The sequence below is a fragment of the Lynx canadensis genome, chromosome E1 (genome assembly GCF_007474595.2).
Source record: "Lynx canadensis isolate LIC74 chromosome E1, mLynCan4.pri.v2, whole genome shotgun sequence".
NCBI classification, from domain to species: domain Eukaryota; kingdom Metazoa; phylum Chordata; class Mammalia; order Carnivora; family Felidae; genus Lynx; species Lynx canadensis.
In genome coordinates, this window is record NC_044316.2 from 2090631 (window position 1) to 2112372 (window position 21742).

Here is a 21742-nt window from a genome sequence, read left to right on the forward strand (position 1 = left end):
CCAGGGCCCCTGACACGTGATCGTTGCTTTCAGCAACGGTCTCCCAACCCTCAACGGCCCCGCCCCCGAATGTGTCCCCACCCGCGTCCACCCGGCCTCTGCCCCCCCCCCGCCCCCCGCCAGCACCCACCCTGCTCTGCTCCGCTCAGGCGGGGTGCTCCGAGCAAGTCTGATACCCTGGAGCGTGCGTGTCGGGGGGAGAGGATGGGGGGTGTGGGGGTCCCGGACTGGGGGGAGGGGGGAAGGCGCGCCGCCAGGTCGTGGAGGTGGGTTTCGGCCCCACTCCCAGCCAGTCTTCCGTCAGCTTTTCCCAAGCCTCCCTCCCAAGCAGGACAGTCAGTGAGGGCTATAAACACAAAAGAGCCCACTCCGCTTTATTTACAACACGCAGGCTGTCTGTACAAACAGCTGGCCGACGGTATTAAAAACAAAAGAGGTGAGTGAGTCCCGTCACCTTTCTGTTTTCCTTCCTCCCCTCGGCCAGGCTCTGGTTGGCCCTCCACCTCCGAGCTGCCCTGCCCGAAAGGGGAAGGCCGAAATTAAAACTACAACCGGTGTAGAATAAATGGGGAGTGAGAGAAAAGACGAGGAAGGGGAGGGGGGTGCTGTATTTACACTCGAGTTTTACAGACAACTGTCCCGTTCCAACCCAATTCCAACGCTGGCCCACAAGGTGAGGGGTGGCAGGCCTAAGGGGCAGAAAGGAAGTGTCGAGGGACCCAGACGGCCTCCCACCCCCAACCGTAATGGGTCCACGTTCAAGTCCACAAGGTGGGAAGGAAAGGTAAGGTTGGAGCCGAGACACTCATTTCCAAACCAGCCTCCCTCGGGTATTCCTGCCTTTGAAGTGGGACAATATCCAAGCTCCAGGGGACATACTGAGGACCCCGAGGCTCAGTTCCCAAGTCCTGTTGTCATTTGGAAGTCCCAGCCTAGAGATGGCGATGTCACGGCTCTCCCGATTTGGGAGGCCCCCCTAACCGCCGGGCCTCTGGCCGCAGTTCCTTGCATTTCTGGCAGTAAAAGAAGTCGGGGACATTGGTCTTCTTAATCTTCGCACAGGACAGGTGGATCCATGTCCCACACAGGCTGCACTCGATCATGGGCCGCCCTGCAAAGGGCTTTCGGCAGTAACACGTGATCAGGTCCCATGAGTCATCACCTGGGGAAAGAAGGTTTGTTTGGTGCTCTGCCCGAGCTCTTGGGTCCCCAGCAGCCCCGAGCCCGTCCTCCTAGCTAACCCGGGCCAGCCCCAAACCTCGCACCTGATTCCACCATGATGTCCTCGTCCATGACGCGCATCTCGCCTTCGCTGGAGCTGGCGTCTCCGTCTTGGCTGGTTTCCGTGCTCCCCACGTCCTTGCTTTCGCTGTCAGTGGGAGGGGCTCCTTCGGGGTGCACCGTGGCAGGAGGCCTAGGAGCCTCTGGGGGTGTCGGCAGCACGGGGGCGGGGGCTTCACCCCCCACCATTGCAGCCATCTCTTCTTCCTCCTCCTCTTCCTCTTCTTCCTCCTCCTCTTCAGAGTCTGTGTCACTGGGGGGTGCCCGGGGAGGCCCAGGAGGTGGGAGTCTATCCCCCCGCTCTGCCTTTTTCAACTTCCGTTTCTTGCTCTTCTTAATTCGAGACCTCTTTTCCCCATCCCCGGGAGCCGGCCGAGGCCTCCGGAGCACCCCAAAGCCAGCCCCCCCTCCCGGCCCCAACTTTCGGTTCTTTCGGTCCTTCTTTCGAGGAGGTTGGGAGAGGTCCCCCTGGGAAAGGGGTACCGGGGTGAGAGCAGCAGGGGGCCGGGAGGCATGTGTCAGGGATGTGGGGGACAGTGGAGACGCCATTTTGGGCCCATCTAGATCAAAGAGCGAGTCCTTGAGCTTCATCTTCTCAAGCAGGGTCGCGCTGTCAGGGGCCTGCAGACGAGAAAAAGTGGACCTTGGGGGTCCTGGTTGAGTGGGGCCTGCTTGAGCCGCCCTTCTCTTGGATGACTTTGCTTTCTTAACAAAGGTCTGGATGGTTCGGAGATCTGAGGGGGCCGAGTCCCAGCCATCACTGTCTGCCGCACTCTCACCTCGCAAAGGAGAGCTGGAGCCTGAGGCTGGCCAATCGCTTTCCTTAAATGGGGGGAAGAGACCAGGGTCAGCAGGGGCCCAGGGGCACCTCAGCCCCTGTACAAACCCAGCCTAAAAACCAGGGACAAGATCTACCCCGAGATACCCTGGCCCAAACCACTAAAACCAAAAACAAAATCACTGTACTCAGAAACTTTGTCCCCTCCCCAGTTCCCCTCAGCATCCCCCCTTGAACACCTGCACGTCACCTCTGCAGTCCCCACAGCCTTGCGGCATTGTCACCCGCAGACCAGAGCGCGATTTCTTTACCTGTTTCCGTACAGCCCCGTTTGTTGCCATTTTCAGCTTCCTAATGCTTATCCAGCAGCGCCTTCCGTTAATACCCCAAGACCGACCATTCACTGCTGCTCAGCCCCGCCGAGTCTCTGAGTCACCCAGCTGCCCCCAGGTACTGGTTTTCCCACGTTTCCCATTTCCCTGGTCTTCTGTGTCCCATCGGGTAGGGGTTTCCCTTACACAGTGACACAGACTGCCCTCTCCAGTCCTAGGACACCCACCCTCAGGCTACTGGGCCTCCAGTCCCTACCTCTTTGCTAGAGGGAATGTAACCGGCATAGGCCAACACGAAACTGCAGAATTTGTTGAAGTCCTCAATTGTTCTCCGACGTTTTTCTGGTGGCTGAAAGGAAACATGTATCACAAGGAATTTAAGAGGAGCATTCCCAAAGGCAGAAACCCCGGAGCAAGGGATCTAGAAGAGGCAGGAGGAAGGGGGAGAGGGAGAAGCGGGGTGGGGAGGAGAGAGAGAGAGAGCAAGAGAAAGAGAGGAGGGGGAGGGCCCCCGGCAGCAAAAGGAAGAGAAACCTCACCTGAGTTTCTGGCTTAAGGGTCGGAGGTGGATCTGTGGAAGCAATAAAAGCTGAGTCAAGGCACTAGCGAAGAGTCCGCATGAAACCCCACCTCTAAATCTCGGAGGATCCAGGCAGACCCCCTCTTCTCTCCGGTTCCCCCGGCCAGGCCGGCAGGTCCCCAGCTGTGCTGGACCCGCCCCTGCTCCCCCTTCCGCCCTGCGAGGGGCGGAGCCAGGGCGCGGCGCCCTCTCAGGCCTCGCTATAGCGCTCCCCTTCCCCCCACCGGAGGCCTGGCGCCCCGCCCCCCCAACTCACGGTTTCTCTAGACTCCAGTCTACTCGATCACTCGGCGCCCCACCCCGCCATACCGCTCCCCGGACCGAGCCCGGGCGGCCGCCTGCCCCTGTCCTTCACACGCGCCCAGAGCCCCGAGTTCCTACCCGGTCGCGATCTGCCGCCCGGGGCCCTCCGCGACCGCACACGCAACCCGCCCGCCCCCAGGGTCCAGGATGACCACGCCGAACCGCTCCCCGCCCTCCGGGCCCCTTCTACTCGAGCACGAGGCCCGGCGCGCCCCTCACCCCCACCCTAAACACACACAGGCTCACACATCCAACGCCACTTCGCGGCCGGGACAGACGAGCGAGCACTAACCCGGACGCGGCCCCACCTGCCCCCCCATACCGCGCTCCCCACAATTTCGCCGTCCCTCCGCCCCCATCCGGGGCTTTGGCCCCTCCCCGTCTCGAGCTCCTCGGGCTCCCCGCCGGGCCCCCGGGCCCAGTTCCGAGCCCTCCGGCCGCCGCCCCCCCTCCGCCCCCGTACTCACCGCCAAGTGACTAGGCTGCGGACCCCTAAACTCTAGCCGCCCCCCCCCCCCCGCCAGCTACTCTCCCTCTACAGCGACCCCCGCTGCTGCCGCCGCTGCCCCCCTCGCCCTCCGCAACTCCCGGGCTCTAGCCCTCGCCGACCAACAGCACCCCCCCCCCCGCAACTCGCCGGTCTCAACCCCCCCCACACACCCCGCCCCACCGCCCCTACAACTACCCGGCTCTCCTCGCTTCCCGGCGCTCTCTCCCCACAACTACCCGCCCTGTACAGGTCCCTCTACCGCAGACAATACCCAGACCCCCTCTTCTCCCCACAACTATCTGCCCACCGCTCCAACGATCCCCGGGCTCTCTCCGGCGGCAACTACCCGGAGCTCCGGCACCACCGCCACAAACTCCCCCACCTCGGCCAACTACCGGGCTCCTCACTCAGTCCCCTTCCACATCCTCCCTCCTCAACAACTCTCCGGCCCCCAGATTCCCCCAGCCTCCCGGCCTCAGGGCCCCAACGTGCTGGAGGCCCTCTCGGCCCCTAACCCCCGGAGCTCCGGGGTTCAAGCTCCCGCTCCCCACCCCCCACCCCTACACACACACATTCACGGCGTCTGATCTCCAGCTACCCCCAGCCCGAGCTCCCACTCCTCTTTCACCGAGGTCTCCCAACTCGCCGCTCTCCTACCTCCAGGGGCAGGCCCCCGACCCCCTCCCCGCGCTCCCCCGCCGGGCTCCGGGCTCGACCTCCAAGTTTGCCAATTGATTCCTCGCCCGCCCCCCACCGGCTCAGCGCTCCGTGCCGGTCGAGAGCTCACCTTCGGGACTGGGCTCCGCCATGGCTTCCAGCATCGCCCCCTCCCCTCCTCCCGGTCCGGCGCCCCCCTCCCCTGAGCCGGGGATCCCGGTGCCGCCTCCGGTGCTCGGTGCTCCTACTGCCTCGCTCCACAGAGGTGTCTGCCTCGGCCTGGTAATGACTCGAGTCCGCTAGCCGCTGCCGCCACCTCCCTCTACCCCTGCCTCCCGCACTCCCGGACCGGGCCCCCTCCCCCCGCGCCGCCGGCCGCCTGCTCCCTCCTCCTCCTCTCTCCTCCCTCCTCCCTCCCTCCTCCTCTCTCCCTCCTCCCTCCGCGGGCGCCGACGCGCAATGCATCAAGGGGCCTGTAGTCCGTCTGGGGGCAGCGGAAAGGGGACCCCATAGGCCTCTGGAACTTCAGTTCCCAGCAAGCCAAGGATGGGCGCAGGCGCATTAGTCCGCTCCCCTCCCCCGGGGAGTGGCGGGGAGATTGGGAGCAGAGGGTAGGGCGGAAGAGCGCGCGCAGGATCCTGGGAAACGTAGGCTGGGCGGGACTAAGAAAGAAGGAAAAGAAGGGATTAGAACTCTCGGCCACCATACTGCCTCTTTCTGCGGCTTCTTTCTCCCCCGTGGGACCGCCCCACTTCCGGCCAGAGGGAGAAAGGGTTGCTGGGGGATGAAGTCCTCCTGATGATAATGGCTCCCTCCAACCCGTCTTCTGCCTCCCTTGAATTCCACACACCGGCATTAGTCTGGCCAAGCGAGATGCCAAGCGAGGACGGAGTCCATTCACCAGCTCCCACACGCGACCAGCTCTTCCCTAACCCAAAGGCCGTAACAAACTTGGGAGGTATTTATTTAAAGCAGGTACTTTCTTCCAACTTTGTCCACCGGAACCCACGGTGTAAAAAACAAAAACGATTCTTTATATCAACACCCAAAAGACAGGTATATAAAACAGAAGTTTCATGAAACGATACTCCGTATTCCTTTCATCACAGCAAAAACACTGGCCCTCCCCCCCCCCCCCCCCCCCCCAAGGAAAAAAACCAACATGAACAGAGTAAACCAAAATATATTACTGTCCCTCCAACCGCCACTTTGTCCACCTCCGGGTAACTATCCCCACCTCGGGACAACTAAAAAGAAAAAGAAGGAGGGAAGCAACACAAAGCAAGATCCAGTTCGTCTCGGTGGTTTCCTCTTTATTGATGTGCCTCCTACCTTCCCCCCACAATTACAGTCCCTCCCCTCTACCCCCCAAAAAGAAGGTAGTGAAAGGAAGGGAATGTCAGGGTTCTGAGCCCCTTGGGCAGTTAGAAAGGGAACAGGAACCAAAACAATCACTAGATGTGACAGAGATTGACAATCGAGAAGTCTAAAGCACAGTGGGGAAGGTGGAAAGAGAAAGGGGACAAAGGAGAGGTCCTAGAAGCCACCTCCCCCATGAGCCCTCCTGCTAAGAGGGGCTGGAGGAGAGCCTCGAACGTTAGGAAGTGCAGGTCCTGAAGGAGGGAGGTGGTGGTCGAGCCTGAAGGAGGACTAGGTCAAGGAAGGGGGGCCACCTCTCTCTTTGTAGGCTGGGACCCCCCACCTCAGGGGCAGCAGCTTCACAGACCGTAGACACTCTCATCACTGTAGGCGATGTATAGAAAGAAGTCTTCTTCGTGATGTTCCTGGGGCAGAAGCAGAGAACACCGGTACTCAGGCACCCGGGCTATAGTCACTTGAACCACCCACTGCCCCCCCTCCTTCTCCAAAGTCCCGTTCTCGAGGCAGACCCCTCCCCCCCCCCCCAAAAAAAAAACTAGCGTCCTGACTCACTCCCTCACTTCAGACCGTAGCAGCCAAGCAGCGTCACCCCTAGCAGCAGTCCTGGGCAAAAAGCTCTCCCTCTGACTGTTCTCTGCCTTGGAACGGGGAGGACGCTGGGGCAGGTGAAGGATCGGGACTGCGGTCCACCTCACCTTTCTCTCCCTTCTGGCCATTCCCATGGCCTCGTCCAAACCTCCAACCCAGGACCATGCTGAAATTTTGAGGCCGAAGATAAAGTGGAGAGCGGAGCAAGGCAGCTGGTCCGGGAACTGCTGACTTAGCACTTTCTTCCCCTCAAGCTCTCCCCACACCTCTCCGAAGCCTCCCGGCTTCCCCATGGACATACCTGGTACAGCTGACCCATTGTGGCACTGGTGGGTGGAATGACATTGTTGACAAAGAAAAACAAGGCATCCTCAGCTCGGAGATGAATTCGCTTCCGAATCAAGAAGTAGAACTGACCAACTGCCAAAGAGACAAGGCAGGATGAAGCCAGAGATCACAAGTGCCCCCGAGAGAGAGAGCAGTTACAATGTGGAACCTTCTCCCACAAAGATGCCCGACCACCCATAGGAAGCTAACCCCCGGGCCTGGGTCAGGTCCCCACCTGTGAGATCAGAAGGCACCAGATATTTCTTTTTGTCCAGGTCTCCTATCCGAGCTTTGGGAGCCTTTTCTACAATCACCTGATGAAGGGTAGATGAAAATTAGGAAATATTAGGTGTATGGTCCCAGAGTTACCCCTGTCAAGAACTCGAGTAACACAATTCCCAGCACCCAAATCTGTCCGACTCCGTTTTCTTTGTCTCTGAACACGCGGCGCAGCCTTGAGCAGAGATCCTGACCCCACTGTGCTGAACTCACCCAAACATTCAGGATCCCTCAGTAGGGCGTCATAATAAACAACTATCCTAATAGGGCACGGACGACTCGAGTGGGCCGCCTAGAGCTTCAGGCTCAGAAACCTGGCTAGCTCGGGGTAAAGACCATGAGCAGCTCAGGCTGTCAAACTCCCTGCAGCCTCGCACACCAATCCCCACGTCTGCCTCTCCCATCTGTGTCCCCCCCACCCCCAGCTCTCCCGCCACCCCGCTTTCAACCTCCGAGCCCGGGGACAGCAGAGTCGCGCCCGCCACAGCCGGCAGCCCAGTGCCCGCGCCGCCTGGCCGGACCCAAACCCAGGCTGTGGCGTCAGAGCCAGCGCCCCGCGCCCTCGGCCCTGACTACTGTCCTCACCGGAACCCGGTCCGGGTATTTCTTTCGGATCTTCTCGCCCTCAGAGCGGCGCTTCTCGAACGGATGCTCCTCTTTATACACGAACTTCATCCTCCCGGGAACCGGGCTGGACCGGGCTGGGCTGAGGGAACCCGGGGGGGGCCGGGACGGGGGGCGGCGGCGACGGCGGCGACGCGCGGGCGGATTCAGCGGAGCGATCCCGGGACTTGCGCCACTTCCCTATTCACCAACCCCACCCACGACGGTCCGGGGCCGCCCCGCCTGCTACGTTACGCCACCAGCGCAGCGGCCATAACGCCGCCAGCGTAGCACCACCCCCTGACCGCCCCCCCCTCACGCCGTCTGCGTAATCGCTTTGGAATCAACTTGTGGGCTACGCAGACGACGTAGCGAAGATGGTTGGCTTGTGCTATGGTCGAAAATAACCGAAAGCCCACATTCTGACCTTCCCCCACGAGGCTGGGGATGAAAAGGGCTGCGAGTCCGTAACTGTAATATGAGACTCGGTTCTCCGAAACTTCTTTTCGGGAATAACGTAAAGTGGGGGGGGGGGGGGGAAAGGCAGAGATAATCACAAGGATAGCTATTCACGAAACGCGTTGGTACGCCGACGGCGGCAGCTGACACCAAAACAAAGTAGTACCCAAGTCGGGAGCTGGTCTCCGGAAATGAAGGGGGACAGAAACGAAACACACGTTCGGGGAAACGCACCGGACGCCTAGGTTCCAGGGAAGAGTGGACCAATAGGGACCTGAGAGGAGGTCCGAAAGGTAGGGACTACGTCATCGCGGAGGAACACACTCGGCGGTCGCGAGAGAAAATCATGTGATCTCGGAGAAGGGCGGAGCGTCACGTGGCGGCCGCGGGAAGTAGAGCCGGCCGCGGGGAGGTGGGGGGAGGGGCGCTGGGGGGCGGGGCCGGGGCGGCCGGAGCGGGGCCGGGCCTGGCGCTAGGCCCCCCGCCGTCGGGCGTGTCCGCGTCGGCCCCCGGCGAGGTCCCGCCTGTCTGGCTTCTGGTCCGGTATCTCCTGCCGCCACACTGCCGCGTCGCCCTAGCCCGCAGGCCAGGTTCCTTCAGGACACACGGCCGCCCTCCCGGTCCCCACCGGGGCGCCCATCCCGTCTCCAAGACCCTTCCCGCCAGAGCACCTGATGTCGAGTCTCCCCACTCCTCCCCCAAAGCCAACAGCACCTCGCCCCGATAGGGGGGACGTGAACAAAGACGCCTCCCTTCATCTCCCAACCCCCAGAGAAGGACCTGGGGCAGCTTTGGTTTCAAAGTTATAATGCATGGTTTAAAAGAGAGAAAGGAGGAAAAAAAAAAAAAAAAAAAAAAAAAGAAAGAAAGCTGGTTACAGGTCTGAGGGAGTCTAGGAAGAAGGGAAAATAGAAGGAAAAGAAAGGGGGGAGGGCAGGACAAGTTTGGGGAAAATCCAGTGGCCCAAAATCCCAGTTTCCCACCCACAGCCCAGCCCTTGGAGTGAAGAATTAGATCAGTTTTGTACAAGAGTTTTTAAAAAATCAAATCACAACAAAGCTGGCTTGGCTTTTCTTTGAGCCTCCCGGATTACCGAATGTCTGTCTCTCATTCTGGCCGGTCTGGTCTCTCCACCAGACAGTTCGGGCTGTCCCAGGCCTCCGCTTCTGTCCCAGTCTGGGGTTTCCAGGGAGCGCGAACTCGAAGTCAGAGTGAGGCTGCTTGCGAGTGTGGCCCGTGTGTCTGTCCAGACTCCACACGGAGCGCAGGGCTCCCTGGGCAGAGAGGGGCGGGAGGGGCAGGTCCTGCCCAGGCAGTCCTCACCATCGGACAGGGCATCAGACGGCATCCCGAGAGCTCACCCTCCCTCTCCCCCCCACCCCAGCGCAGGTGGAGGGGGAGCAGCCGTCACCAGAGCCTGTGTTGGTGAAGGTTTCGGCTCAGCACAGAACGAACGTCGGCGGTGAACCTGGGATGACAAGATGAAGCCTCGTTGGAGATGGGGGGGGGGAGGAAATAATCACCATTCTCACATGACACTGAGGTCCAGTTTGCCCAAAACCCACTGGCTACAGGTGATGAGCTTTACTGTAAGAACACCTGGGTTCAAAGGCTAAGTTCTTAAGGGAAAAGAGTTAAGTCAAACAGGACGCGTTTTTATTCCCTCTCGGGATCCCCCACCTCCTTTCCTCAGCAATGTGTCTGGCTTCCGTTACCTGAGGGCATCCAGCATGGGAAGCAGGTTGAGGAGGGCGGTGTCGCTTGGGTCACTGAACCACGATTTGATGGGGATGGCGTTGTCTAGGGTGGGTGAAAATAAGCGCACGTGAAAAAAACCACACAATTCAAGACTCAGGCCGGTTTTTCTTTCCTTTGGGAAAATGGGGATCATTACTTTAAAATCCGTACCCTCTCCCTGACCCACCCAAACCTAACCACCTAGGTAAACCTTCCTATTTTATTCTCCAAAACAAACTTTTTAAAAGAGGCATTCATATTCATGTCTATTTGAGAGATGGGGGTGGATGCGTGAGTGGGAGAAAGGAGCAGAGGGAGAGACTCCCTAGCAGGCTCCACGCTCAGTGCAAAGCCCGACACGGGGCTCGATCCCATGACCCTGGGATCGCGACCTGAGCCTACATCAGAGTCAGATGCTCAAATGACTGAGCCACCCAGGCCCCTCCCCCAAGATAAAATTAACCTACAATCACCGTATCTCACATTAACGTGAGGCTTCTAATCAAATTTATTGCTACTGTGTCTCACCTGAAGCAAACTGATACGAGCAACGTGACCTATGAAGTGGACAAGTGGGGAAGGGAGAGTGTCTCCCAGAAACCAGAAACACCTGGCATCCTGACCTACAGTAAGCCAGGAATCCCAGTTCCAGGCATTCAAAATAACCTTCTCGGAACCACTTCCTGGTCCTGCCAGACTCACCCCCCCACCCCCCATACCTGGGTGGCTCCGGTAGGCCCCTGGGGAGTTATCCAGGATCACGATGCTGGAGAGGTCGCTGTGGACCACGGAGAGGTCCTTGATGTAGCTGCCCAGTTCCAAAGTGCAGTGCTGGAGGGTAGGGTCACGCTGGGCATCAAAAGGAGACTCGGCCCCTGTGACGGCTGCCCAGTCCCAACAATGCCCACGGGCAGCCACCTCCCACAGAGGGGGTCATGCAGTACGCCTCCGCTCACCCCCCAGAAGGTCCCTTTCTGGGGAAACTGCTCAAACCCAGACCCCTCCCTGCCAGCCTGCCTCCCGAGCCTCCTCTTACCTGTCTGTAGTATCTCCTCTTGAGAATGCTTCTGCTGTTGTCCAGTTTATCTGCCACAGCAGAGCCGTAAATCTCCATGCTTGCTGTGAACACCACCAGCTCGTACCACTGGCTCACCTGAAATTGATCAGGGGGAGGGTGGGGTCAGAAGACGCGATCCTTCCTCTGAACGCACAGCTCTCCTTCACTAGACTCCGGCCCGGTCCTTCAGGCCTTTCAAGAGCATCAGATGTCTCTGAGAACACAAAATTCTGAAGGCCCCCAAACCCAAGAGTCTTAGGCCCCGTACACCCTTAGAGATTCAGAGGTGCGAGAACAGAAGATCAGGAAGCCTGTGGAAGAACAGAATTGCATCAGCACCACAAATGAACCCAAGCTACTGACAGCCGCCCTCTGACCGGCCCACAACTGCCCTTCTCCAAAACTGCCCGTACCTATTTTCTCCTCACCCTGTGCTTCCTCCAACCGCTCTGAATTCCCAGAGCCTTAACGCCATTCCTTCATCACAGGGCTCCCCACGGCTTCTACAAATTCACCATTTCTTTTTTTTATTTTATTTTATTTTTTTTTTGAGAGAGAGTGAGTGTGTGAGCCGGGGAGGGGCAGAGAGAGAGACGGAGACACAGAATCCAAAGCAGGCTCCAGGCTCTGAGCTGTGAGCACAGAGCCCGACGTGGGGCTCGGACCCACGAACCACGAGATCATCATGACCTGAGCCGAAGTCAGATACTCGACCGACTGAGCCCCCCAGGTGCCCCCAAACTCACCACTTCTAAGAAGAAATCCACATGGGGCCTCTTATGTACAAAAAACCGGACGGGATGTTTGTCTATTACCACCTGGAGAGGAACAGGGAAGAGCTGGGGGGGGCGTCCTGAGCACAGGCCTGAAGGACACACACCCCTCCCTGCCACCCCCCCCCACCCCCCCCCCACCCCCCCACTGCCTGCCGCTGGTGCCAGAGGATGGGGACAAGGACGATATGCTCCGGGACCGGGAAAGGAAGTCTAGTTGTGAGCAGAATCACAGGCATGACCATCCCCTCACTTCCCACCCCGACACACCTTAAGGATGAAGTCGGGAGGCGTTCCGGGCCGGACGGTGGGCCTCAGGACCCCGTCGTGATGGGAGTGGATAAGTGTCTCATCCAGGTCCAGCACCAGGATCTTCCTCTTCACCTGGCCTGGACCACAACGGCAAGGAGTGACACCCTCCAACCTCCAGCCCACACCTCGAGCCCCACCTCACCTTACAGGAGCCTTCCCAGCCAGCACGCTCACCTAGCCGATTCCGGGACACGGGAGATAAGGGAAGGATATCATAGCGAACAGTTTGGTACTGAATTATCTAAAAACAGCAAGAGAGAGAATTAGACCCCTTGAGCGGGAGACCTTGACAGAGGAACGTTTACTATATACGGGGCATCGTGGAAGTGACTGACGATCACCTCATTTAATCCGCAAGAACGCGGTAACGACGCTGTAATAACGACAACGACAGCAACATCATCGCGTCTGTTTTAACAACGGAGAGACCGAGGCTTAGTCAGGTTAGATGCCTTGTGTAAGACCACACTGCTAGGAATTATCTTATTTGGTCATTTGTCCCCCCAGTTAGAATGAAAACCTGGCGAGAGCACCCGGTCCCGGCTGCGTTCCCAGGACACTGTCACAGGGTGGGTGGTTAATATCAGAGCGGATGCAGTGGTGGCGCCAGGACCGCCCTAAGGCAGGCCGACCCAAAACCTGCCCTCTTCCCTGTGCTCTGCAAGAAACAGAGACACGCACGGCTCCCCACATTTCCGCCCCATGGATCCTTCGTGACAACTCTCGTCACTCGGGGGACTGAGAGGAGTCAGTACAGGAGGTCCTTGGGTACCTAAGGGGAATGAAGGGCAAGGAGGGAATCCAGGGGTTCTCAGGTCAGCTAAGTTCCCCTGGCTGGTGGCCGCCAGGCCTATTTTAACCAGCCACCTGTCCATTTCTGTCTCTACCAGCCAAGTCACAAGTGGCAGAGAACCTCAGCCCTCCGCGCTGCCTCCTTATTCCGGTACCCAGGACAAGGCACACTGGGAAGCCCCACCCACCAGGCTGACTGATAGGGTGGCGAGAAGGCCAGAGTGAATGAAGGGCTGTGAGGGACGTCAAGAGGGGACAAGGACGTCAACCTTCCAGCTCCTCCGAGTCTTCTCTAGAAGCTCCTGTTTCTAGCACTCAGTTCTCTTCCACGCGAGCCTGGCAGCCCCTTCCTCTGCTCTTTTCTTCTAGGCTTCTGTCCATCCCTAGGCCCCATCCCTAGGCCCCAGCCTCGCCAGAACCAGTCTCGCCCCTTGCAAGCCACAGGGCCCTCTCCTCCGAATGCCAAGGCACCTGCCCTTTTCTCCCTGCAGCAGGATGAAGGCCGCAACAGCTCGGGTGTCCTGGCTTGCTATCTCGGGTTGCACATGCTGGGCATGTAGGGAATGCTCCAAGCATCTGCCAGCAAGGGGGTGGGGGGAGAAACCAGATTGGAAGGGAAGGAAGGGAAGACAAAAGGCCGTGGGGTCAGCGCTCGCCCGGAGAGGTGCAGTTTTGCCAAAAGCTAGCCTCTAGAGGGGCTGGAGCTCTACTCCCTGCCTCCAGAACAGAAATTTCAGGGGCAAACGGGGCGTGCTCGGAGCAAAGCCAGCCAGACAGAACAGCAGCTGACATGTAGAGAAAACCCCAGGAGCCAGCCCCACACACACCTCAGCATCTCTGACCCCAAATTCTTCCGGGCTCCTAACATGTGTTTCGGGGAAATAGCCTTGCCTCCCACCGTGATCACCCAGAAACAACCCTCACCCTAAATCAGGAAGCGGAAGGCATAGACTGGTAAAGGAGACACTGAATCTGAAGCAGGCCCACTCCCCCAAGTCGGTCAACAACGACCACCACCACCCAGGGCTCTCTGGAGACTCTCGGACCTTCCAGGTATTACTGAGGTACACCAAAGAGCACGGGCCAGGGAACTTCTGCATGTCGGCTTACTGAATTCTCCCCAGCAGTGAGAACACAGCACATTCGCTAAAGGATGTTAGCCTACGGGAGCTCTGACCTTGGAGAGAAGCTCTCTGGGGGAGGGAACCCACAGATACTTGGGGACGTGCAGTCTTCGCTGCCCACAGGACCCCTCTCAAAGCTGGGGTCTCCTGGAGAGGCAAGCCTGCCCTCAGGCTCAAGCCTACAACTGCCAAGCACTGTCTTCCCAGAGAGACACCCCAACACCAATGTGCTCCTCGCCCTAAAGCCCAACATAAAACCATCCTTCTTAGTCCCAGGGACTAGGTGACCCCAGATGCCCACACCAGGAAATAAGTTTCCGGGGCCCTTTTTGGACGAGTCCCCGTAAAGCCAACGGCCGGGGTTTCTCCTTCACACCCAAGGCTGTTCCCCTGTTTGTCACGTATGGTCTCCCACCCACACCCCTACCCTTGCCACATAAGCCCGTCTGTCCCTTGTTCCGAGCCCTAACACACAGGGAGGCTCCTAGTAACGGAAGGGTCTGTCACAAGCCCACAGCCGACAGAGCCGGTGCCATCAAACAGGTGTTCCCCTCCTCTTGGTCTCTAACAACAACTCCAGCTTTCCTAAACGGCGCCCCACCCACCACCCTGGCCCCCAAGAGTTGCCACATCCAGTCTCCGTTTCGCCCCCCCCCCGCCCCGATCTCGGTTGTCCTACGGGGGTCTCCCCCCTCCCCATGCCACCCCATGCCCAGCCAAGGGTGCCCCAACCTTCTAACGGGAAAAGCCGCCGCCAGGACTCCGTTCCGAAGCCCAAACAGAGGCCCGACACTTTCCGAAAACCCGTGAGCACCGCTGACACGGGTTCCCACCACCACCAGCGCCCACCCAGGCTCACCGTGCGGATCTGCCTCCGCAAAAGGTAAATGAAGAAGCTCCAGAGCTTGGCGGCGAAGGCCACGAACGTGCGCAGCCCCAGCAGACACTGCGTCCGCATCATCCCGATGACCCCGGCACCGCCGGCCCCGGGGCCCCCGCGGCCCAGCTCCGCCAGCCCCCCGGGGGCAGCCCCCCGCCTCCGGGAGGGGGAACGGGGGCCCCGAGTGGCAGGAAAGGCTGCAGAGAGGGGCACGGAGCGGGCGGCTCAGAAAGCCACCCCCGGCGAGGGGAAAGCCCAGCGGAACCGGGAGCTGGGGGACAGGCGTGGGCAGCCCGCGGGGGCCCACATGGGCGGGGAGTGGCACCGACGGCTTCGCGGAGGTTGCGGGCCGAGACGGGTCGGGCTAGGACGGGGTCCTCAGAGACCGGGAGGGAAGGGGATGGAGAATTGGGGGAGGGGGCAGTGGGGGAGGGGGCCAGGGAGAAGGGAGGGAGGGAGAAGGGAGGGGGAGGGGAAGGGGGAAGCGGAGGGTGGCCCGCTGCGCAGGCGCGTTAGGGGGCTGCCCGCGGGAAAGGGCGGGCGGGGGCCGCGGCGCGCGAAGGGCCGCGGCGGCGGCGGCGGCGGCGGCGGCGGCGGACGGGCCGGCTGGGCGAAGGATCGGGGAAGGAGGGGGAGGGGGAGCCGAAGGGCGCGGATGGCTAGACCGGAGCGGCCTCCCCCTCCCCGAAGTCGGGGGTGCCTTAGCCGCTGGGGAGCGGGGCTGCAGCCTCTGCAGCCTCTGCGGCTGGATTTCCCACTCTGACAGGCGCCATTTTACCGCCCTAAGGGCTCCCTCCTCCCTTCTTCCCCCCTCCTCTTCCCCTCTGACACTGCTTCCGGTGGTGACGTGTATTCGCTTCACCGGGACTAAAGTTCCCCCTCCTCGGTCTATGGGGGCGGGTAGAGGAAAGCCGAGAGCGCTCCCAACAAGGCCGCAGTATCGCGCAAGCGCGGAAGGTGGCAGCGGGGCGGACCCCGGGGGCGAGGCGGGCCCCGCCTGGAGCGGCGTGGGCGGGGCGGGTGACGTCTCTCGTCCCCGGGTGTCGGGCCTTCGGACGGGCTCGTGCGGCCTCCTACCCCTCCCGCCGACAACTGCCCCCAACGGCTCTTCCGGCCCCAGTCGTGGTAAAAATGTCCTGCGTCTGTGCGCCGGAGCTCGGGAGGAGCCCCTCCGCGTGAGCGCCCCCTGGGATATTGGACATAATCACCTCTCATTCCGGACCGGGCCGGGTCTCGGTTGTGGGAGGACTCATGGGTGCCCCGCCCCTTTTCCCTGGAGGGGGCGGGGCGGCGGCCCGTGACGCCATCAGAGGGCGCCCGAGGAGGGACGGGCCGCCAGTTGGAGATGGAGTCGGTGCTGGCTCTGCGCGGCCTGGTGCTGCTGCGGGGTGAGGGCCAGAGGCGCCGGGGGTTGCGAGCTGGGCTCGAGGGGCGGCAGCGGAGAGGAAGAGCCGCGTGTCCCCGGCGAGGGGTGGTCCCCCGGGGTCGGTGAGGACGGAAACGTCAGCGTTCTCACGCTGGTTATCCGTCCCTCGCTCTCCCCAGACTCCGTGGAGTGGGAGGGGCGCAGTCTCTTGAAGGCGCTTATCAAGAAAGCTGCGCTGGGGTGAGTATCCCGCAGCCTTCCCCCCGAAGTCCCCGGGAAGGAAGGCTGGGCCCAGCTCTGTGACGCTCTCCTTCATCTCTGCCTTAGTGGGGAGCAGGTCCACATCCTGGGCTGCGAAGTGAGCGAGGAAGAGTTTCGTGCAGGTTTTGACTCCAGTATCAACAGCCGGTAAGCACAGATTGGGAGAGAGTTTGCTGGGTGTAGGATCCCTGTAAGGAAATTGCTCTCCGGCATATTCATTGAAGGAATGGACATGTGTCTTTCGGGAGGCCAAGATTCGTAAGAGAAATGAGGAGTGGCGAGTTAATGGAGAACCCAGAGCATGGGCCATAGAAGCGCAGACGGAAATGGAGCGTAATAAGAGGCCGACGCTGTAGTTTCGCACCAGAAGCTGTACTGGTGGATAAAAATGAACCTATTCTGTCTTTTGAGGTATTCAGAATCCGGGGATGGTTAGTCCAGACGTGGATTCCAGATTTGCACCGACACTAGCTGCCAGCTACTGAGCGATTTGTTCTAGAGGCGAAAGTAACAGACTGTGCAAAATTAGGGACGTATGGGAAGGCATAGCTGTTCATGGGAGTTGGAAGAGGTTCCTGAGACCACACCGATAGCAAAAGGTCTCAGCGTGAAAATGAGTTCAGTTGTTATCCCAAAGGCAGTGACGGCCCTTTCAACGTGTAAGAGGCGAGTGATAATCTCATACTGTTAGACTACTCCGGTGACCAGTGTGGAGAATGGATTAGAAGGGGGCAGCCTGGAGACAGACCGGGAGGGAAGGCTGCTGTGGTAGTCCAGGTTCACTCAGGGGTGTATGTGTGCTGAGCACCAGTTACGAACCGGGTGCTATGGTAGGCGTGGTGAATGAGACGGCTGTGGTCTCTAACGCATCTTAGGGAAAGATGATAGGGGGTGACAGATCTGGCTTAAGACAGTAGCAGTAAGTAAGCATAGAGAGTTTAAGAGGAAAGTAAAAGGACTCTAGCAGGTAGCATTTCCAGGAGTTATAGACTGATGTGGAATAGACCTTAGGAGACTCCTGAACCCACCTGTGTGCCTGGATAAAAAAGATTACTTCCCGGTCTAGACAGCTCAGTAGCTTATATCTGTGTTCAGCTCTGGTTTTTCAACCATGTGATGGAAGTGATGTTTCATGTTAAGGTGGCACTTACAAGAGAAGCAACAGATAGGACGGTGGTGTCCAGGAACAAGTTGGGCCACCGTGAATCCGATCCCAGGATGTCTAACCCGCGTCAGACTCCTTTTTTCTGTGGTGCTATTTTATCTATAGTTAGTAACACAGGATCTAATTCTTGATCTTCTCTAAACTGTCCTACAGGCAGGAACCATGTCTCACATCCTGTCCTCTCCCTGTTCCTCCAGGGAATGACACGAGTTAGGCTCCGCTCGGGAAATGTTTGATGGTGATGATAAGTAACGTTTGTCAAGCGTTTAATACGCGTTAAGGATCGTTCTAAAGATCAAACAGTTGGTATGTGTGCATTTGTTCTACAAATGAAGAAACAGTTTTAGGATAAGTAGCTTATCAGTTAGGTGGCCTTGGGTAAGTAGTGAAGCCACGCTTAGAGCTCAGGGCTTTCTGACACCAAAGCCTGTGCTGCCCACGTGGTAGTCTGTGTCTCAGTTTTAGCTCTAAGTCACAGAGAGCCACAGAGATCACAGGGTGAAGTTCAAGATTGAGGGGAAGGGGCAGGGTTAATAAGTCGTCTCCTGTTTTCCCTTTGCAGGCTGGTTTACTATGACTTCTTCAGAGACCCGCTCAACTGGGCACAGACTGGGGAAGCCCTTCCGGGGGGACCCCTGGGAGCCTTGCAGGCCATGTGCGAGAGGACGGACCCTGGTCCTGTCACTGTGGCTCTCGATTCACTGAGCTGGCTGCTGCTGCGTCTTCCCTGTGCCGCCCTCTGCCAGGCCCTCTGTGCCATGAGCCGTCAGCACGCCTGCCGTGGTGAGACCCCCTTCATTACTACTCATCATGTGCCTTCCCCTGCCAAGGAGTAAGCCCTCTTCCATTCTGAGCAAGAACATGATTAGGGATTGCCAGTTGGGCCTTATTCCATCTCTTTCACGTTTATTCTAGTTCTGGACTTCTTCGTAACCAGGCTTTTGTTCCTCTTCCGGGTTCATTTTTACTCATTTGTTTCATTCGTTCACTCAATGAGTACAAATTACGTGCTATGTGTCAGGCACAAATGTAGATACCAGGAGAGTAAAGACTAACTGTGCTCAGGTTCTTGTCTTCCAGGAGCTCAAAGTGCCAAAAAGGATACAGACAAGTTAGCAGTTACAAGACAGTCTGATAGCAGCCGTGATGATAAAGGAACATACACAGGGTGTCCTAAGGAAAGAACTGTCTCGAAGAGGAAGGGGTTAGCCAGGCAAATTTGGCCAGACCAGGGGCCCTGGGAGTAGCCCTGAAGTATACCGTGGATTCTAGAACTGACCATGCAGTCAGCTACCCAACTTTGTATTAAGGTGCTTGAGTCTCTCAGTGTTTCAGTTTACTCTGTAAGAGTGGGGGGAAAGGGGTGAAATTACAGTATTAGCATGAACTATTTAATTTTTTTTAATGTTTATTTTTGAGAGAGAGTGTAAGTGGGGTAGAGGCAGAGAGGGAGACACAGAATCCGAAGCAGGCTCCAGGCTGTGAGCTCTCAGCACAGAGGCCGACACAGAGCTCGAACTTACAGACCGTGAGATCGTGACCTGAGCTGAAGTCAGGCGCTTAATCAACTGAGCCCCCCAGGCGCGCCTAGGAGGAACCATTTAGAATTGCTGTTAGGTCAAGTGATAGCGATGTCATATGCTTCAGCCCAAACGTGCCAATGTTTGTAAGCGTCAAAACACGAAGGCATCTTCTAGCACAGTGCTGACGCTCTTTAAGCGTGTGTGTGCGCGCTCCGCAAAAGGGAGAGACAACGGGAGGGAGTCAAAGGCACTGACTGGGATGGGGTCAAGTTCCAAAAGTCTCAAGTAGTTCATCATGTAAGAGATGAGGCTGGAAAGTAAGCAGAGACCGGAAGAGGAAGGGGTTAACTCTGTCCCGAAGGCCCTGAGGGAGGAGCTCCGAGGACCAAGGACCAAGTCAGAGTAGGCCTGGCTCACATTCACTCTGAGGAGGTGAGGGCTGCAGCTCCGCAGTCCCAGCCTCACCAAGGGAAGTCAGGATTGTGGCAGAGCCGCAACGGAACGTGAGGCACCCCTTCCTTCCTCCTCCTCTACTGTTCCATCCCTGGCCTCCACTCTGAGTGTTCCCCACCGCCCTTTGCGCCCCACGCTTGTTGTCCTTCCAGGTGGCGGCCCCGCAGCGGAGCAGCTGTGCGTGCTAGGCCTGCTGCACCGAGAGCTCCACGGCCCGGGCCCCATGGGAGCATTGAGCAGCCTTGCGCAGACCGAGGTGACCCTGAGTGGTACAGCGGGCCAGGCCTCGGCCCACATCCTCTGTCGGAGGCCCCGACAGCGCCCAACCCTCGAGGTCAGGAGAACCCCGGGGAAGCACTAAGGTCAGGGTCAGACGGAAGGGGAGTCTTGGCGGAAAGAAGAGTAAGAAAGCTGGTGTGGCCGAGCGCTTCCCTCTGTCTCCTTGTTTTGTCATTTCCCTCCTGATCCTCACCACGGCCCTGGGAGGTGGCTTGTTTTGTTGTCCCCTTACCCAAGTTACAGACAGTGAGTGGTAGAGCCAGGATTTGAACGCAGGATTGCCTGATTCGGATCCCGTGGGCTTAACCAAGAGGAGATCTTGACTTCCAAGAAACGGCAAAGGAGAAAAGACTGGGAGCGGTTGTTGGGGGAGAAGGAGCGAGTCCCTTCGGAGAGCTTTGAAGGAGGGCGAGGGGAAGAGCAGGGGCTGGAAGCTGTTACACTGATGGTGGGGCGGGCAGGGGTGGGCAGGGGCAGGGCCGGCGGCGGGGGGCGGGGGGGGTCCAAGTTCTTCTCTCTGGTTTGTTCCGTCAGGTGGAAACAACCTTTCTGTTAATATTCTTTCTTCTCCCCCAGACTCTGTGGTTCTCCGTCCTGCCTGACTTGAGCCTGGATCTCCAAGGGGGACCCCCGCTAGAGTCCCAGCCCCACCCAGATCCTCACACACCGCAGGTATCTCGCAGGCCAGGGCGGAAACGAGGGAACGGAGCTTGTGGGTCTGGTGAAAGGAGAGACTGGAAACTGCAGGGGGTGGGGGTGGGGTCAGGGGTGCAGCCATGAGGCAGTGGCAGTATCCCTCGTGCCTGCAGGTGGACCCCGCCTCCCACTTGACCTTTAACCTCCACCTGTCCAAGAGAGAGCGAGAAGCCAAGGATAGCCTGACACTGCCTTTCCAGTTCAGCTCTGAAAAGTAAGGTTGGGGGCCAGGCGCCTGGGTTCCTGAGTAGAGCCCCGCGTCCGGGCCTGAGAGGTGGGGTGATGGCAGGTTATTGATTAACCTCAGACTTTACAGGGGCTGAAGTCCACCTCCAAAGACAAGTCTGGGGAGTGGTTCTCTACCCGCTCCTGCCCCAACGAGGCTAAAGGGCCTCTATGTCTCCTTTCTCACCATTAGAGCCTTAGGTCACAGAGCAATCGGGTCTGGGCTGAGCCAGACCAGACCCTGGGGAAGTGGCCCTGCCCCTCTCTAGGCAACAGTGTTACTGGGAGGACGGGAAGCCGGTTGGGTGTGGTAGAGACAGGTTCATAATGGCCTCTGTATGCCTGTCGTTCTGTGCTCAGTGTGTGGGCGGGCGAAGCCAGACCGTGGCAGGATCCGTGCCCTCGAGCTGCTAAGAACGTAGGGGATCGTTAGGAGAGCGGCATCAGTCTATCCCGGTGCCGGATGCGGCTCCCATGCTGACTAAACGAGGAGGTCAGAGAAAGGGACTTGAACCCAGAAAACACGAAAGCCAACGAGAAAGAGGAGGGAGTCAGTCACCAGGAAGCGTGTCCAGACAGGACCCCGTTACCCACCCTCACCAGCACCCGCTCCCCCCTCCGCTCCCCAGACAGCAGGCTCTGCTGCGCCCTGGGCCCGGCCCTGCTACCAGCCGCATCTTCTATGAGCCAGACGTGTTCGATGACCTGGACCCAGAAGACCCAGATGGTGACCTGGATGTTTGACGGGGAGCCTTGACTAGCCTGTACTGGGAAGGGGGGAGAGAGACCTTGGACGCGTAACCATCCTTTCGTTGTTTGCGGCGGCCTTACCCTGCCCCACCTGTGTCCCCTGTGTGCGGAGGTCCTGCCTCGTGACCCCCGAGTCCGGGAGTAGCTTCCAGGCGGGACAAAACATGGGAAGGGGCAGAGGGGAAGGTGAGGGAACAGAGACGCCTCCCTTCCCAGCCTAATAAAATCTATTTTTTTTACGAAAAAAGAAACTTTGCTAGCTGTGTAAGCGGGAGTTGGCAGTGGGAGGGAC

At 58.9% G+C, this 21742-nt stretch overlaps 4 protein-coding genes across 6 annotated transcripts; 1 reads left to right on the forward strand and 3 right to left on the reverse strand.

The window, feature by feature from the left end:
* Positions 1-344: 344 nt before the first annotated feature.
* On the reverse strand, positions 345-13343 carry PHF23 (PHD finger protein 23). 2 transcript variants are annotated; one of them, XM_030296133.1, is made up of 6 exons: positions 13333-13343; positions 4552-4741; positions 2931-2962; positions 2648-2740; positions 1266-2103; positions 345-1162 (listed from the first exon to the last, which is right to left on the reverse strand). In XM_030296133.1, the coding sequence occupies exons 2-6, from the start codon at positions 4583-4585 to the stop codon at positions 948-950; spliced, it is 1212 nt and encodes a 403-aa protein (XP_030151993.1). In that variant the 5' UTR covers positions 4586-4741; positions 13333-13343; the 3' UTR covers positions 345-947. The 2 variants fall into 2 exon arrangements, with proteins under 2 accessions (XP_030151993.1, XP_030151994.1); XM_030296134.1 differs by lacking the exons at positions 4552-4741; positions 13333-13343 and adding an exon at positions 3521-3539.
* On the reverse strand, positions 5709-7800 carry LOC115501188 (GABA type A receptor-associated protein). Its single transcript, XM_030296143.2, has 4 exons — positions 7581-7800; positions 6952-7030; positions 6691-6809; positions 5709-6205 (listed from the first exon to the last, which is right to left on the reverse strand). Exons 1-4 carry the CDS (start codon positions 7668-7670, stop codon positions 6140-6142), a joined length of 354 nt encoding a protein of 117 aa, XP_030152003.1. The 5' UTR covers positions 7671-7800; the 3' UTR covers positions 5709-6139.
* CTDNEP1 (CTD nuclear envelope phosphatase 1) lies at positions 8848-15272 on the reverse strand. 2 transcript variants are annotated; one of them, XM_030296139.1, is made up of 8 exons: positions 14712-15272; positions 12111-12177; positions 11895-12013; positions 11598-11669; positions 10831-10947; positions 10514-10643; positions 9773-9857; positions 8848-9525 (listed from the first exon to the last, which is right to left on the reverse strand). In XM_030296139.1, the coding sequence occupies exons 1-8, from the start codon at positions 14811-14813 to the stop codon at positions 9465-9467; spliced, it is 753 nt and encodes a 250-aa protein (XP_030151999.1). In that variant the 5' UTR covers positions 14814-15272; the 3' UTR covers positions 8848-9464. The 2 variants fall into 2 exon arrangements, with proteins under 2 accessions (XP_030151999.1, XP_030152000.1); XM_030296140.1 differs by having other exon boundaries at positions 10514-10625; positions 14712-15269.
* A 667-nt stretch (positions 15273-15939) lies between these two features.
* On the forward strand, positions 15940-21687 carry ELP5 (elongator acetyltransferase complex subunit 5). The gene is made up of 8 exons (XM_030296142.1): positions 15940-16120; positions 16278-16338; positions 16426-16506; positions 18087-18307; positions 19653-19834; positions 20356-20451; positions 20589-20689; positions 21330-21687. The coding sequence occupies exons 1-8, from the start codon at positions 16078-16080 to the stop codon at positions 21442-21444; spliced, it is 900 nt and encodes a 299-aa protein (XP_030152002.1). The 5' UTR covers positions 15940-16077; the 3' UTR covers positions 21445-21687.
* The last annotated feature ends 55 nt before the right edge of the window (positions 21688-21742 follow it).